At 45.2% G+C, this 15,818-nt stretch overlaps 2 protein-coding genes across 41 annotated transcripts in view; one reads left to right on the forward strand and one right to left on the reverse strand.

The window, feature by feature from the left end:
* The first annotated feature begins 1,143 nt into the window (after positions 1–1,143).
* MYOC (myocilin) lies at positions 1,144–14,699 on the forward strand. The gene is made up of 4 exons (XM_083446535.1): positions 1,144–3,108; positions 5,140–5,268; positions 6,954–10,408; positions 11,451–14,699. Exons 1-3 carry the CDS (start codon positions 2,547–2,549, stop codon positions 7,736–7,738), a joined length of 1,476 nt encoding a protein of 491 aa, XP_083302661.1. The 5' UTR covers positions 1,144–2,546; the 3' UTR covers positions 7,739–10,408; positions 11,451–14,699.
* The window catches only part of PRRC2C (proline rich coiled-coil 2C), a 73,180-nt gene continuing 70,650 nt past the window's right edge, over positions 13,289–15,818 (reverse strand). For all 40 annotated transcript variants that reach the window (XM_083446449.1, XM_083446427.1, XM_083446450.1 and 37 more), the window contains one exon: positions 13,289–15,017. In XM_083446449.1, the coding sequence (XP_083302575.1) occupies positions 14,757–15,017 (261 nt within the window). In that variant the 3' untranslated portion in view covers positions 13,289–14,756. The remainder of the gene's footprint in view (positions 15,018–15,818) is intronic.

Raw genomic sequence — 15,818 nt, forward strand, 5'->3', positions numbered from 1 at the left:
TACTCACTCCAGAACCTTGCCTAGGAAAGGGAGATTAGCAACTGGCCAGTAGTTAGTTGGATTTTCTGAGTCCAGGGAAGGTTTCTTAAGGAGTGGTTTTGCCACTGCCTCCTTCAAACAGGCAGGGACCACCCCTCTTGTAAAGAGGCACTGATCACCTCCCTGGCCCAGCCAGCTGTTCCTTCCCTGCAAGGGTCTGGAGTGCCAGTGGTCGCTCTGACTGATCCAAGCACCTTGTCCATATCGTTGAGCCTTACCAACTGAAACTCATCCACCACAACAGGACTAGACTGTGCTCTGGACACCCCATGGGATTCATCTGCTATAACAGCAGAGTCAAGGTCTTGGTGGATATAAGCAAAGTTATCCTCAAAATGCTTTGCAGACAAGTCACAGAGAGCTACCGTTGGTTCTACCATCTCCCTTGGGCCAGCCTGGAAAAGGCCCTGTACAACCTGGAAAGGCTCTACCGGACGACATAATGAGGATGCCATGGAGGCAGTAAAGTAGGCCTTTTTTGCTGTCTTCCCTGCCACTAGGGAGGCTCCATAATCAGCCCTTACCAGTGTTCGGTTGCATTCATTTGGATCTTTCCTCCACTTGCATTCAAGCCGTCTCCCAGCTTGTTTCCTCGCCCTCAGCTCTGGAGTATACCAGGGGGCCAGTCAGGCTCCACAAAGTTGGTGAGAGTGCTCAAGGGCAAACATTCAGATGTTCCAGAGGTCCTAGAGCCATTTGTATTTTTTTATATATATATAATATTTTATTAAGATTTTCACATAAGAAAAAAGAAAAATACAAAAGTAATAAAGAAAAACAATTAAAAACAATTCAATTTTCATAATATGTCTTGCATTTGCTTGCTTCCTGGACCTCCCCACACCTCCCCTCTTTGTATTCCAGTTCAATTTATTTATTCAGCAAATCCTTTCCCTCTACCTTATCCTTATCTTGGTCTTAATATCTTATGCCTTTAAGTTTTCATCTGTTAACATTCCATTTTTCCATATTCCTTCGTACTGTTGTTACTAAAAGCCCCTTAACCTCAATCCAACATCATTCTAAAATTCATTAATTTTTTAATATTTCTGTAAATAGTCTTTAAATTTCTTCCAATCTTCCTCCACCAACTCCCTAGAGCCATTTGTAATCCCACGGGATCCATCAGCCTCCAAGGGAGGACCTTCCTAATAGGTCCCCTGTGTCTGCGGAGGGGGAAAGGTGCCAACAGCCTAAATCTCAATGGGCTTTAGGAACAGAATTTAGGAACATTCTTCCTTTCACTGAATAGCAATATTTAGAGTGCATTCAGACTCACTGTTTTGCAGGAAGGATTCAAGTGCGTGTTGGAACTTTAGACTTGAACATTTAAAGTGAGTTAAGTGTCCTGTCACCCGAGTGCAATAAATCCATGGGATGACCAGGGATGGGGAGCCACAATTTTTTTTGCAGTTTGCAAAGTGGCAGGGAAGTACATTGAAAATGTGGGATGAACAATTATGGGAAGATGTGTAAACACCCTGGAAAACAATGAAATTTGGGTATGCAAACAGCAGCTTGAAATACAGCAAAGCCTTCCCCCCCCCCTCCACTTGCCCACTGCACTTTGCAGTGCTGTCCTCATCAGAGAGGGGTGTGGGGGCTTCTTCAGCTGACACATAAGACCTTTTGGGTTTCCCTTCCCCTGAAACCCACCCCTAGTCAGGAAGCGGTCATCTGCTCTGACTGTCTCAAACCTGGTTCAGGTACAAAGTCAATGCAGCTAAAAATTTTTAGTTGGATTGTAGCTGGGTTGAGGAAAAAATGCATCTAAAGGCAGATTTTCCTCAAGAAACTACAGGATGGATATGTATTGTGGCTAACATCATACGTATGCAGCTTCAAAAACTAGAAGAGGGAGCACACTGGATGTGGAGTAGGTAATAATGTGTGTATACCCTTAGGCTCTGTAAGGAGTGAGTGAACAAAACATCCGTGCCTCACATTCCACCCTAAATCGTGAGTGGGCATAACATCGTATTTTGTAGTACGTATTTCCATAATGACACATTTCTAAATGGTTTAATGGTTGCATATTTATGGTGTAGAATCCCAACTATCTTTGGCAGGCAAACTTTTAAAACTTCACTGCTCCAGAGCAGTTGCTTCCCTTGGCCCTGAACTTGCCCCACTGCCGGATGCACAGACTCTGAAAGCCATGCCCTCCGTAGACACACACGGGCGGCAGATCTGCCTCTAGGCATTTTGTATGTGTTGAGAATAAGGACCCCAAGAATGGGCACTGGGTTCATAGTCCCATGAAATCGTAAATGAAACACGATCCCTTTAAGAGAGTTGATTCCCATTAAGTCTGTGCTGCTGCTGCTGCTGCCGCCGTAGCTTCTGGCAAAGCGACCCTCTCCTGCACCTCCCTGGTTCTCAGCTGTATAAAATTGAGGTCACTGGGAGCTCAGTTTCAGAACAAGTGAGTGAGAGCTGGTGAATGCCACTTGCACACTGTGCTTCTCAGGAAGGCTGTGTGGGCTTAAAGAGGCAGCAGTGAAGCCATGAAGGAGCTGGTGACTTGGCTGCTCTCAGCTTGGATGGTATGGGAAACAGTTGGGAGCTCTGCACGCCTCCACAAAGCAAACAACCAGGATGGCCGATGCATCTATTCCTTCACCGTCCCCAGTGCAAATGAAGCCAGCTGCACTGACCCTGGGGAAGTGATGACCATTATCCGGGATCTCCAGAGGGAAAGCAACAGCCAGCGCCTGGAACTGGAGTCCTCCAAAGCAAGGCTCAGTCTCCTGGAGACCCTGGTCAGCCAGCTGCATGGAAATCAAGCAGCAAGGAGTTCCTCCTTCTCTGTGGTGACTTTGCTTCAAAAAGAGGTAGAGAGTCTGAAGAGAGAACAAGCCCAGAGGGACACTCAGGTCAGCAGGTTGGAGTACACCATCAGCAACCTGCTCCAAGACAAGTCTGACTTGCAAGAGGATAAGAAGTGGCTGGAGGAAGAGAGGAATGAGCTGGGAAGGAGGCTGGAGAACACCATGCGGGAGGTGGAGCGGCTGAGAGCCAGCCACTGTCCCCAGGCTGGAGAGGCACCCAGCAGGGACTCCCTTCAAGGTACTGTAGAAATTAACCCCCCCCCCCACGCTCAGTCACCCTTTTTTCCTAAATCAAAATGTGTGCCTTTTAGCCTTTCCTCATAGGAAGGAAGGAAGCTTCAAACCCTTCGTAATTTTAATGGACCTTTCCCAACTGCAGTGGGATGCCGCCATTTTGTGAGCCGGAGGGGAGGGGAGGTAACCAGGCCTGCCCAGCCTCAATAGCATTTCACCTGAGGTTTTTATGGCATGTTCTTTTGTGTTCAATCTGTTTCTCAACTCTTCCTGAGCCTCTGCAGTCAGACCTCCTGGTCTAGTCCTGGATGGAGTATGTTTACTGCAATGACAGACATCTGTACAAAATGTGAGTGATGGTTACGTAGAGATGAGAAATCACAGGGCCTAATGCTTCACGCCTGTCCCTGGCATAGAGCCAGGCCCTTCCCACTTGTCTCCACTTCTTTCAACAGACGAAATGCCAGGGAGCATCAATGAACATTCCCATCTCACAAATGGGATAGCAGCAGCCCAGACATGAAAGGCTTCCTGCAAGCAGTGTGTCACCCTGCTGGTGCTGCTAAATGCCCTGTGCTTTGCAGAAAGGGCTGTCCCATTGAGTCATGTTCCCCCAGGGGTAGAGTAATCCATGGGTGACCTCAAGAAGGTATCTGAATGAGGCTAAATGCTTCTCACGGGCCTCTTTCCAGGTTTGCTTAGCACAGACCTGCTTAGCACAAGGCTGGGCTTTTTACAAGCCTTTGCATCGTGGCCCCTATCACAGGGTGGCAGAAATAGGGGGTGGTGGGATGAATATAGAAGCTGGGATCTGGTGTCTGTCAGGGAATATTTTTAGAGTGGGATGCCTCCGGAGCAAAAGTAGAGCATCATTAGCATTTCAGGACATATCAGTCAGCAAGCTGGAAAATAATTATGCTACTCATGAACAACAGTTTCCATCAAGGTAGTGGGGGGGGGGGGGTCAGGCCAAAAAGCTGATGTCTCCTTGGAGGAAGGGTACCTGAGATTAGGAGACATGCCAATGGCTACAGAAAGAAAAGAGAGGCCCAGCTAGCCTTTTTGCTTGGTTCTGGGGGTAGTTTCCAGAAAAGCAGATAGCTCAGTGAGACTCTTAATTTCAGGGTTGTGGTTTGAGTCTGCATTGCAGGGGGTTAGACTAGATGACCCTCGTGATCCCTTCCAATGCTACACTTCTATTTTTGTTTATTTGGGGTGAGGGGATAACTGAAATGACAATGAAGCCACTGGAACTTCAACCGATGCTGATTTTGTTTAATTGAAGTCAGAAATGAATGAAATCTCTAATAAGGGATTTATTAATAGCAGAAAAAAATTGCAAGGGGGCACAAAGACACGAGAGAGAGAGAGAGAGAGAGAGAGAGAGAGAGAGAGAGATGAAGTACATCTGAGCGCATTTGGAGCGTGGCTGGTATCCAATGCCCTCACTATATGAGCGCAAGGATTTATGCACAAACAAAAAAATTAATGCTATGTTGGACTTAAGCTTAAAATTTCATCAACACCAAGAGGCTTTTCTGAGCTTCCACATTTCGGGAAGCAGCAAGGCTTCACCTCTCCTTTTTCTTACCTTGGCAGTAAGGAATAAATTGGTTGCTTGAACCCACTGCTAGTCCCTTAAAGTCGAGAAAGTCTGCTTTAAATGAATGTGGCCAAGGAAAGTGGTAGGACACCACTTGTTTGATTCAATGCCTCACAAATCAGAAGCAATGTTCAGTAAATAGCTGACATAAGTTAATCTCCCCTTTAATAACTTCAGTGACCCACAAGGACTTTTGACTGCTCAGAGAACTTCTCTTCCCTTCTCTCTCCTCTCCTCCCCCAGCCCTGTAGGCCTATAGCTGGAGGGGGGCTAAGGGGGGCTGCTCCCCTAAATTTTTTCTTCATTTCCTATATTCTTTACACGCAATGTTATCATCAGGAAAGCCTTTGTTTCAAAGCTCCTTTCCGTCCCCTTGGCCTTCAGGGTGTTCATTTTTCTTCTTGCTCTCTCCTTCCCTGCTTTCCTCTGCAGAGTCCAAGGGCAGCACAGAAACTTTGGACTACCAGGAGCTCAAATCGGAGCTGGTGGAGGTTCCTGCATCCCGCCTCTTCCAGGGAAGCCCCTCGCCTGCCCTCCCCAGCGCAGAGGGGGGAGAATCAGGTACAGAGCTCTCTTGGGCAGGGGCTGGCTTCCCTGGCTTTGCTCAAGGCTGCTCCTGACCTTCTTTGTAGGGCTAGTGGAAGAATCTCGCCCAAAACACCTTGTTTGGGAAGCCTCCCTTTCAGCCATCTTTCCACCAGTCCAAAGTGAAACTCTCCCTTTGCCAGTTTGCCCCTTCAGAAGTGCCAGCTAGTCCTGGAAAATCACCTCTGACTGCCAAATATGACCTGCTTCCTTCCTTTATAAACAAACCTGGCCTGTTTTTTCTCCCTTCCACTCCCCACCATCCATATCACGAAATGGTTTATTCCAAAGCAGCAGTATAAAACACGTGAGGAACACTACATGGAAACCCAAAATCAGAGTGAGCATCTATTTTGAGTCTCCTTAGAAAGTTGGAGAACACATAGCCAGAAAATAATTATGGCTATTCTTCATCAGAACGAAATGTTGAAATGTTACACCCATTTAAGAACAAGAACAAGAAAGCTGATATACAAAGTCCCAAACCATTTTTTGTGGGGGAAGTGGAAGCAAAATTAAAGGATATTCATAAATTAGAGGCAGCCACCTCCAACTGACACCACTACAAATTTATTCAGAACTTTTAAAATAAAAAAAGGTTTTGATTTTAAGACACAGCTTTCTCATGCAGTTTCAAAACCTTATTCCTCATTCTCTATCCCATTGCTAAGTAGAATAATCAGTGGCTTGAGGCACAAATTCCCATATTCAGCCTTTCCCAACTCTCTAATTATTATTTTTTGTATTTTTTTGGAATTTATATCCAGGCTTTTGCATACATTTCTAAGTAGCAGGAATGAGAAAGAGGCCTTGGAAAGCTGCTGGCAGTGAAAGTAGAATATTTTTTAAAAAACCAGTATTTGTTTTAATTATGTTTAAGCATAGGAGATTCTTGAACTATTAAGCCATTTAATAGATAACCCAGGTTGGTCTAAGGCAACTGTAGACATCCATTCATGCTCTCCACTGGTAGAAAGATGATTGCCTTCCAAGTTAGAGGGATCACCTGTGGATGCCGTCTGGTACAGAGGCACAACCAGAGGTTGGCAAAATGCTCTCTTTGTGGGTCTGGCCCACAGTTGGGGCAGAATTCTTCAGCACAATTACCAAGAGGAGTGAGGCCTGGTCATCATAACACCGGCCCGGCTCAGAGCTCTGCACTGGCTACTGATTTGCCCTTAAATATAAAGCCCTTAAATGCTAAGGGAGCAGTTTACCTACGAGATTAACTTACCCCACATGCTCCCACTTGATGGCTTCGATCAGTGGAATTGACACTTAGCACCTCTTCCCCATTGGTAAGAATGTGATTCTTGAGTGTGGCAGCACCTGCACTTTGGAAGCCGCTTCCTACAACATTCCTGTTAGTGAAGCCTACTCAGCTGCTTAGAAAGTTGAGGTGATTTTAATCTGTTTTAGTGTTTTAACTTTTGTATGATTTAAAGTAGGGTTGTAAGCATCCTTGATTTTTCATTTTTTATTTACAATCAAGTGGTGTATAGATTTTATGACGCAAGCAAACAAATGCATAAAACGCCTTTGGTTTGGGGCACACTGTAAAATAGCATATTTGAAGAGTAGTCCCCCCTCCCCAGCCCCCAATCTCAAGTTCAAATTCTGCCGTGGGGTGAAGTAACTGGCTTCCTTGTTTCCTGGAACAGGCTGCGGAGTGCTCATATCGGTTGGTGAACCAGTGACCTTCTGCAGGGCAGAGACCATTGCTGGCAAGTATGGCGTGTGGATGAGAGACCCAGAACCCATCTCTCCCTACAGCCGAGAGACAACTTGGAGAGTTGATACCGTTGGTTCGGACGTCCGCCAAGTCTTTGAGTACAACAATGTGGATCAGTTCACCAAAGGCCACCCTTCCAAAGTACATGTTCTGCCCCGATCCATGGAGAGCACTGGAGCGGTTGTTTATCGAGGTTCCCTCTACTTTCAGATGCGCAAGTCTAGAATAATGGCAAAATATGACCTGAAGACAGAAGTTATTACGGTCCAAAAGGAGCTACCCAATGCCGGCTACCACGGACAGTTTCCCTACTCATGGGGTGGATATACAGACATTGACTTTGCAGTTGATGAGATGGGGCTGTGGGTAATTTACAGCACCGAAAAGGCAAAGGGGGCCATTGTGCTTTCTAAACTGGACCCAGAGACCATAGAGATTGAACAAACATGGGAAACCAACATCCGCAAGCAGTCAGTGGCAAACGCCTTCATGATTTGTGGCTCCTTGTACACCATCAGCAGCTACTCATCCCCTGAGGCCACTGTGAATTTCATCTACTCCACTAAGACAGGAACAAGTGCACCACTGAACATCCGCTTTGAGAACCGCTACAGATACAGCAGCATGGTAGATTACAATCCCACAGAAAGAAAACTCTTGGCTTGGGACAACTTCAATATGGTTGCCTATGATATCAAGCTTTCCAAGATGTGATTTGCTTGGAGAGAGTGAGAAGATGCCACCTGCCAGCGAGGCTTCTTTCCAAGGGAAGCTTGGAGCAGGAAGTCCACATAGCCACCATTACTTTGACTAGTTACAATATGGGACACACAAATCATGCCAAAGTGTGCAAGCTCCCCCCTGTGCTTAGTGGCTGTGCTCTTGTGCAGCTGCTATTCATTTCAGTGGAGTTTAGGAAGGAGAACCTCCCATGGATTGTACCCCAGTTCACTGCCCTTAATGGGCAGCCCCTGCCATTTGCTCCAAATGTCTCTGCACAGTGTAGTCTTTCCTAATTAGACCTGGAACACAAATGCATGCAGCCTTCAAAATGACCCATTGCCGCTGGAGCTCTCTGCTTAGCCTGGCCATAGGATTCAGCACTGTAGGTTGACAAGTAGGACTGAAGTAATTTCTTTCGCTCTCTTCTGTGGACCTGACAATGGTGCATTAATTACATAAGTGTAAAGTTGCCGTTCTTATATTTGGCTTCATTGTAAAGCCCAGCTTGCCTATAACAGCCTGGTGGCTGCCTCTTCACTGCAGAGAACTTAGCACCACTTTGTGGTGGGGAAGGGGCTGCTTAACCCTTTCTCGCCCACTTCTTTTTGCCTGAAGCTTGTCTTAAACTGCTTCCTCCTGGCAGGTCGAAGTTCCAGGTTGAAGTTTTCTGTGTGTGCTAGAAACAAGCAGGGGTCCAGTGTACTGGTGTAGCAAAAGCAATTGAGAGACATTTAAGAGGAGCAGAATTAGTCAGAATTATAAATCTAAGAAGTGCAGTAAGTGAATAAAAATTCACAACAGTCCCTGCCTGCAGGCTTGCAGTCTAAATTCCATTTAGGCTTTGCAAGGTCTGTTGAGGCTGGGGCACCTGTAACCCTCTAGATGTTTTTGGACATGCAGCTCCTATCACCCCTGATGGTCAGCAACAAAACAATAAATCATCTGAGGCCAGTGAAGGAAACAAACCACAGTTCTTGCCCAGTGGTCTCAGCAACTCTTTCCAGGAGGTCAGTTGCGAGGACTGAAGGTCCCTGCCTTCCCAGTGCCCACTAGGACTTCTCATCTCCAGGGTCCTTCCCACACAATGTCAGGCTGCATCTACGCACCACGACACCTCTCCTCTGCCCGTTTCATTTCTCTGCGTGTTCTAGGATACCAGGGGTGAAGGGAGCTGGTTGCAGGAGCAGCAGCAGGAGGAGGAGACTCCTGTATGGAAGTCAATAAACAATTAACCCTCCAACCAGTCTTATCAGTGCAGTCATTTCTGCAATGTTTCTTGAGGCACTCTATTTTGCTATACAGCCCTTTCCCCAAAAAACTAATAAGGTGTGCCTGGCACTGCCTGGGACTTTTTAGAAACAACAACAACAACAACAACAAAAAGGTCTTTTTAAATGGATAGTGTCATTTGTGGTTTGAGACCCAACAAAAATTGGGTGAAGTCACACCAAACTCACATTTCAGCCTGCCATATTAATTCAAAATGGCTCTTGGCATCCAGACATCAACAGAGACACCCCCACCCCAACCTCAGGAACCCTCATGCTGAGTTTGGCAATGATATCTAGAGTGCCAGTTGAACCTATGTCAAAAAATGTGCCAAGTCATGCCAAAGTGATGTTTTGGTTTGCCATCTTCATTCAAAGTCATGCCTAGCATCCAAATAATGACATAGTCTGACATCCCACCTTGGGAACTATTGCGTCAAATTTGGTGATGATATCCTAAGAGGCGTCTGAACGTATAGAGACCAAGCGAAAGGACAGACAAATCACTGAACTCTGTGCTGTATGTATGCTGTGAGTTGTACTTGCTTTGCATTTGAAGCCTGCTAGGGATCTGGTGGAAGCCTGTACTTTATGTATATAGTGAAACTGCCTTAATGCTGTGGACCTGTCAGTAAAGGACGGAACTGAGTGAAAAGTTGGAGTCTGACTGTATTTCTTCCAGCACAAGATGCACTGCCATGAAGCTACACGCTTGGAGGGCTGCACACGTTTGGCACATGCCATGTGTCAACAGTGTGCGCTGTAAAGCCTTCTCTTGCCACTCTCTTGCCACTCTCTTGCCACTCTGGCAGTTACTGTGCTGCTGTCCTGCATTTGACTTAACTAAGTGTCCCTATGAGGACAGGAATGTTGTCTTTTTTGTGCCACATCACAGGTTTTGAAAGAAGCAGCTCCTTTCTACTGGGGGTGATGAGAGTTTTTGCCATTTGTCCTTCCACTCATCTGCCCACACCATGTATTTGCCCCTTGCCTCCAATCCCTGATCTGCCTGGCAGCACCTATTGCTCCTAGGCTCTTCTGAAGCTCAGCATTCTCACTGCCCTAGGATATCTGACGCTCCTTTCTTTAATACCTATAGCAGGAGAGCATTAATATGCTTTTGGTCTGATGGAATTAACCTGGCAACACCTTCATAAAAACTAAGAGGGCTTATTACACAAGCGTGACATCATCAAGGACTCCTACTTATCCAATCAGATTGAAAGGCTGATGACAAATCCACACATCATGGATCAGGATGGACACCAGGCCTGCTCTGAAGCATCTCTGCTGAGGTTAATGGAATTTAACATCTGAACTACAGTAACGTGATGTGATGGTGGATTTAAAGGGCATCCAACAGCAGTCCGCCTGACAGAATTTTGACACTGCAGTGAGTTGGGGGTCAATTTGCAAGGGCATTTGTTTTAGAGGTGCCATATTTCAAAAAGTGAAAATCCAAACACTAAAGTTGTTGGCCTTTCTTTTTTGGGGGGGGGGGGATGTTGCAAAGCTGTTGAGCTTTGACTACAGTAAAGTGGTTCAGTCACGCAGCCTTCTGTTTAGTTTCTCTCTGTGTGTGTGCGCAATGCGCTTGACCAAAGGCTCCCTGGAAACAAGCTTTGAAGAGGGATTTGAAGGAAGAGAACAAGGGGACTTCTAGGCACAAGGGACAAAAGATCCTTGCAGATGTCTCAGGATGGAGCTGGGTGAGAGGGTATTGAGAAAGGGGCAAGGAACATATCCAGGGAGGGTTCTGAATACTAGGATGTGTCTGTACTGTGTCTGGTTTGAGAGACATTCTCAGCAGAAAGGCAACTGGACGTGAGAGCTGTATCCTACTCTGATTTGCTGTCTTTGGAGAAGGTGTTTTCTACTTACAGCAGTTAAGCATGTCTTTATTTACAGTAATCATAATCATCCATTTTAGGTTCTAAACTTCATTTAACAGGCAGATATGACTATACTGTGAGAGAAGGCTGCAGATTTGGGATGCCCTGAAAGGGTCAAAATCACCCTGAGAGTCAGAGCCATGGCCTGCCAGAAGGACTCCTGTGCAGGTCTCTAGAAGCAGGGGCCACGCAGGGCAGGTTTACTTAGGTAGACTTAGGAGACAGTGTGGCGCAGCAGAGGACAGGCTCTTGCACTGATGAAACGGGGGTTCAAATCCCGGGCTAGTTTGGCCAAATTTTAGTTAGTACCCAATCTGTAAAGTGAATTGACTAGAGTATTTGTAAGTGCAAATTCCAATAAGATAATTACTATATACACACAAAATCTATAGAAATTGCTATAAAAACTAGCATGTGACTGTTCAGTACGCCAAACTGGGCAGGGTGCCTTGGCACTGGCCTAACTCAAGTAACACTTGTGTTTTGGCAAAGCAGCTAAGCTCAAGTTCCAGCCGCTTGAATGACTCCTTTCCCACTCCACAGGTCAGGCATCAATGGACTATCACCCAGCAGCACAGAGGGATGGATGTGAGATGTTTTTGCATGTTAATGCACCATTAAGTCCCTGCTTTTCAGATGCCTCTCCTGATTCCCCCAGAAATGTCCACAACTCATCCCCTCCTGAGCCAGGGGAACAACCCTGCAGGTGCCAATGCCACTCTGCAAGGTTTCGCCAAGGCCTTCCATGCTGTCTCAGACAGGGTTGCATGCAGCAGCTCTCAGACAACTGGGTATTTTCCACCAATGACCAGAGCCTCATTAACCCATGCTCTCCAGCCTGTGCACGAAGAAGTCGAAACATCACCTGTCCTGAAAGATGTCTCTGTTCTCCCCCATTGTGGCTTACATGCCGGATAGATGGGAGTGGCACACCACCTCTTGTAGGCAGCTGGGCTGTGCACTCCAAAGACCCTGTGTGCAAAGCAACTGATCTAGCAGAGCATCAACCGACACCTGGAAGCTGCGCTGTCTACTCCCTTGATACAAGAAGTCTGAACCCCACATGCCAACATGGATGTTGTGCTCCTTCTCTTCCAATGCATTATGTCATTTACTCATCACCTGTTTCCTCGAGCCATTTGCAAAATGAAGGTGGCCACCGATTCTCTAATAATGTGCCACCAGTTCTTGTTGCTGTGTATCCAAGGGAACAAGGTTCCCCACCTCATGTGGAACAGCTAGCCCAAATTGACCGGACTCCCACACCTGCTATTCCAGATAGCTACCTTGCCTTTTCTGGGCAATAGGAATGTGTGCCAAGTTTGAACAGGGCTGGCCTTTCCAGGGCATCATAAATGGTCATTGCATTACATCTCTTTCTTGGTCTTTTCATATTTCCTTCCTCTCTCTTCCTGTGACCTTGGCTTTTGTCATGCCTCTCTTTTGCTTTGTATGTCTGAGCGACATCGCTGCAGAGATGGATTCTGGAGCTGCAGAATGCACCTCCTCTTACAATATAGGTGGGTGAGCTGACTTGCAATAGTGATTTCTTACAGCATTTATCATGGATAAATTTGCTGATCTAGCTATTCTGCAGTACTCTCGAGTAACTGCAAATTAATTTAGTGCAAGTTGTTGTGAGTTAAGAACCACTATTTTTAATCAATATGTTGAGGTATTCAACTGGTATTCTGGCTTCTTTTTTTATGGACCACATTTCATAAGTTTACATCAAACAGGAAAGAACCTGAAAGGCTTCTAAATTAAAACTGAAATGCTATTTGTTCCCGGTGGCCAAAAGCGAAACGAACGTTGTACAGCCTGAGGTTTCTTTCTGCAGCAACCACAAACTGTTTTTCCAACTTAAAAGAGCCCAAGAAAACATCTAACAACTCTAGCTGAAGAGTTCAATCTTGAAAGAGATGAGTAACTTCCATCTTCAGCAGTCCCCCTTATTGTTTTCATCTCAGTCTGAAATTGTACTAAACTGCTTGGTTTGTATCTAACTAGCACATTATAACTTTGATACATTAAAGGAGGTGCCAGGTGCTGCTTTCAACCCGAACTCCTATTCTAGGTAGCCAAGCAACACTTCCAATTTTAGCACCTGCAATGCAGACTTAACTCAGGACAGTCTCCTCCAGCTGCCTCAGAAGCAACTAGAGAATGCCAGCTGCCCTGGGTCCTAGTTAGTTTCCAAGCCTCAATTCAGGGTGCTGGTTTTAATCTTTAAAGCATTTTTTGGCTTGGGATTAGGGGACCCGAAGGGGTACTTGTCTCCATATGAACCTGATGGTGTTCTAAGTTCCTCAATAGAGGCCATTCTTTAAGTGTCAAGATTAAAGGTGCGGTGGGTGGCAAAGCATGACATTCCCAGACACTTTATGTAGAGAATATTTTTTATTAGTTTCTGTAATCAAACCCATGTAAATAAGACCTTACATATTTAATACAGTGTTACCCCTGTACAAATGAAAAAAAAGTTTAAACATTTCTAGACCAATATGGCTGTTAATTTCTGTACAATGCCAACTCACAGTACAAGTGGATATCTTTCCCCCAAAGCTGACATCACAGCTAAGTTTCCAAAAATTCAAATTATAATATTTATATAAAAAGATAACCAATAGCATTTCACTAGGCATCAATAGCAGCAACAGACTTTTCCAGCTTCTGCTGTCATCTGAACAAAATTATACACATTAGACTTTTAGCTCACTCTTCGTTCCAAAAAAATGTTGGGAAGGGGAAGAAGAAATTCTCAGAGAAAACAGTCAGTTCTGCAATTGCTATGGTACGTGATGGTACGTGGTGCTCTCTTACTAGCTTCCAATCATTGCCTGAAAAAGTCTTCAGTAACGTCATTAAAACAGCTCTACTATAGCACAGTCACAACTACATATAAGCAGGTATGGAGTATTTTACATTCACAGAAGTTATCATACAGTACTCTCCTACAGCTATACTACTAGAAGGATACAATTAAGAAGGCATTATTTGACTTGATTCTATTTCCCAGCACACAGTGAGCAGGAAGGAGTAGCTTTGATATAAGAATGCATTGTTTCAGAGGATGCTGTCTTGCAGCAGGTTACGTGCTTGTTGCTCTATACAGACATAAGCTGAAAACAGTTTGAAGGCCAAAGGATTCCTTCCCCCAAGTACTACTGAGCCAGAGCTCAATGTGACTGGCAATACAACTCCTAAAGGGGAGTATTCTAAACTCTGCACTTTTGGTATGAACACGGGAGTCAATTTGCATCTTCCCCAGTTAATTCAGCACCATATCAAACCATAGCAGCAGCTATAGCCTGCCTTTTAGGGATACCTGATGTAGAGCATCACAGAATGAAGTGTGTGTTGGTGGGGAAAGTGAGGAAGGCGGAGGGTAAGTTGCTCTGTGCGACTTCTCAATTGCCTTAAATTCTCTTGTTTCATTATTAAATAACAGCATCCTCTTAGGACCCTGAGCAACATAAAACCAATTTCATTTCTGTCCAGCATAGCCTTCTTCAATCTGCCTTTCTTTTCAAAATGAAACAGCAAACAGAAGAGCATTTACCACTGGTTAATAACATGCTTCAGCAGCATTATTTTTCATTTTGCATCCTCAGAAAAACAGGTGCCCCTATACAGACAGATTACGCTCAATTCATGTGGTGGCCTGGAAGCTACAAGCCCCAAGATCTCCAGACCTTTAAAGCATGTTACCGTTCATGTCTGCCAAGGCTAATTAGCAACTGTGCCTATTTATGCCATTCACAGCCTTGAAGGGACATGCTTTGCCCTTTGGCTGCAGGTTTTGCCAGTGGCATTTCACTCCCAAATTGAAAGAAACGGGCACAACACTTAGGACTTTGTTTCCTCTGTCTTGATAGCCTGAGGTTTGATTGGTCCAGTTCTAACAGGCTTGGGGGCTGTTGTGGGTGCAGGGCTTGGTTTCTCCGCCACTTTGTCCTGACATACTCCTGGGGAGGAGTCTGCCATTGCCTCCGCCGCTTTACTCCCACCGTCACTCACTTTCTGCATTTTGCTGCCAGGTGGCTTGGCCTGCTGCTGTTCAGAGAAGAACCTCTGTGTTGACTGAAGGACTTCTGCTCTCTGCTTTGCCTTAATAAGAAAGAAAGTGGGTTAAATAAGAGCACAGGCCTGAAAGAAACGACTTATTCTGGGTGTTCAGGGTCTGAGGGATTCAGAGTTCTCCTGGCAGTGCCTACAATAGTAACTCACACACCTTGAAATTTCTTCCACAATGTAGTTTGAATGCCAAGACAAAATCACTTCTTGTCATGCTTGGCACTTTGAATTTCTCTGGAGATCCAGTGAACCTGCATTTCTCCAGATGTTGCTAGGAGTTGTCACTCAACTCCCTAACCTGGAGCCTACTAGTAGTACTACAGGAATTAAAAGGAGCTGGAGTGACATTTAGGTCAGTCTCCTTGCGCAAGCCATGACCATGCTTCTTCCTCTCAAGACATTCCAGTTTGTGGTAAGCAGAAAGGCTACAAACACCACAAAAGTCAAGGAATACACTGTATTTCCACCTTTTTATAAAGTCAACCTAAAGGCTACAGTGCCAAAAACATGTCATCAAAATTTATACAAGCATGTGGTAAGAATGGAATGTGACCTGACAAGTACAAAGATTAAAAGCAAGGATACAGAAGTATAAAAGTACAGCTTTGCATACAAGTCAAAAACTTCAGATGCTGACTTCATAAACTATAAATAATAGTAGTATGCCAGCATGTGTAAAAACTCAGTGCAATCAAGAAAATAATCAATATTCTTCAGTGAAGTTCTATAGACCCTTCAAATGCCAAACATGTTTTGGCTTGGTCAGATTTCCTCAGTGGCAGATGTTCTTGTACAGAAGTTCTACCGTATTTCTGAGTCTAACGTGCTATTGAA

This window comes from Podarcis tiliguerta (assembly GCF_965153285.1).
Source record: "Podarcis tiliguerta genome assembly, chromosome: 6".
In the NCBI taxonomy this organism is placed as follows: domain Eukaryota; kingdom Metazoa; phylum Chordata; class Lepidosauria; order Squamata; family Lacertidae; genus Podarcis; species Podarcis tiliguerta.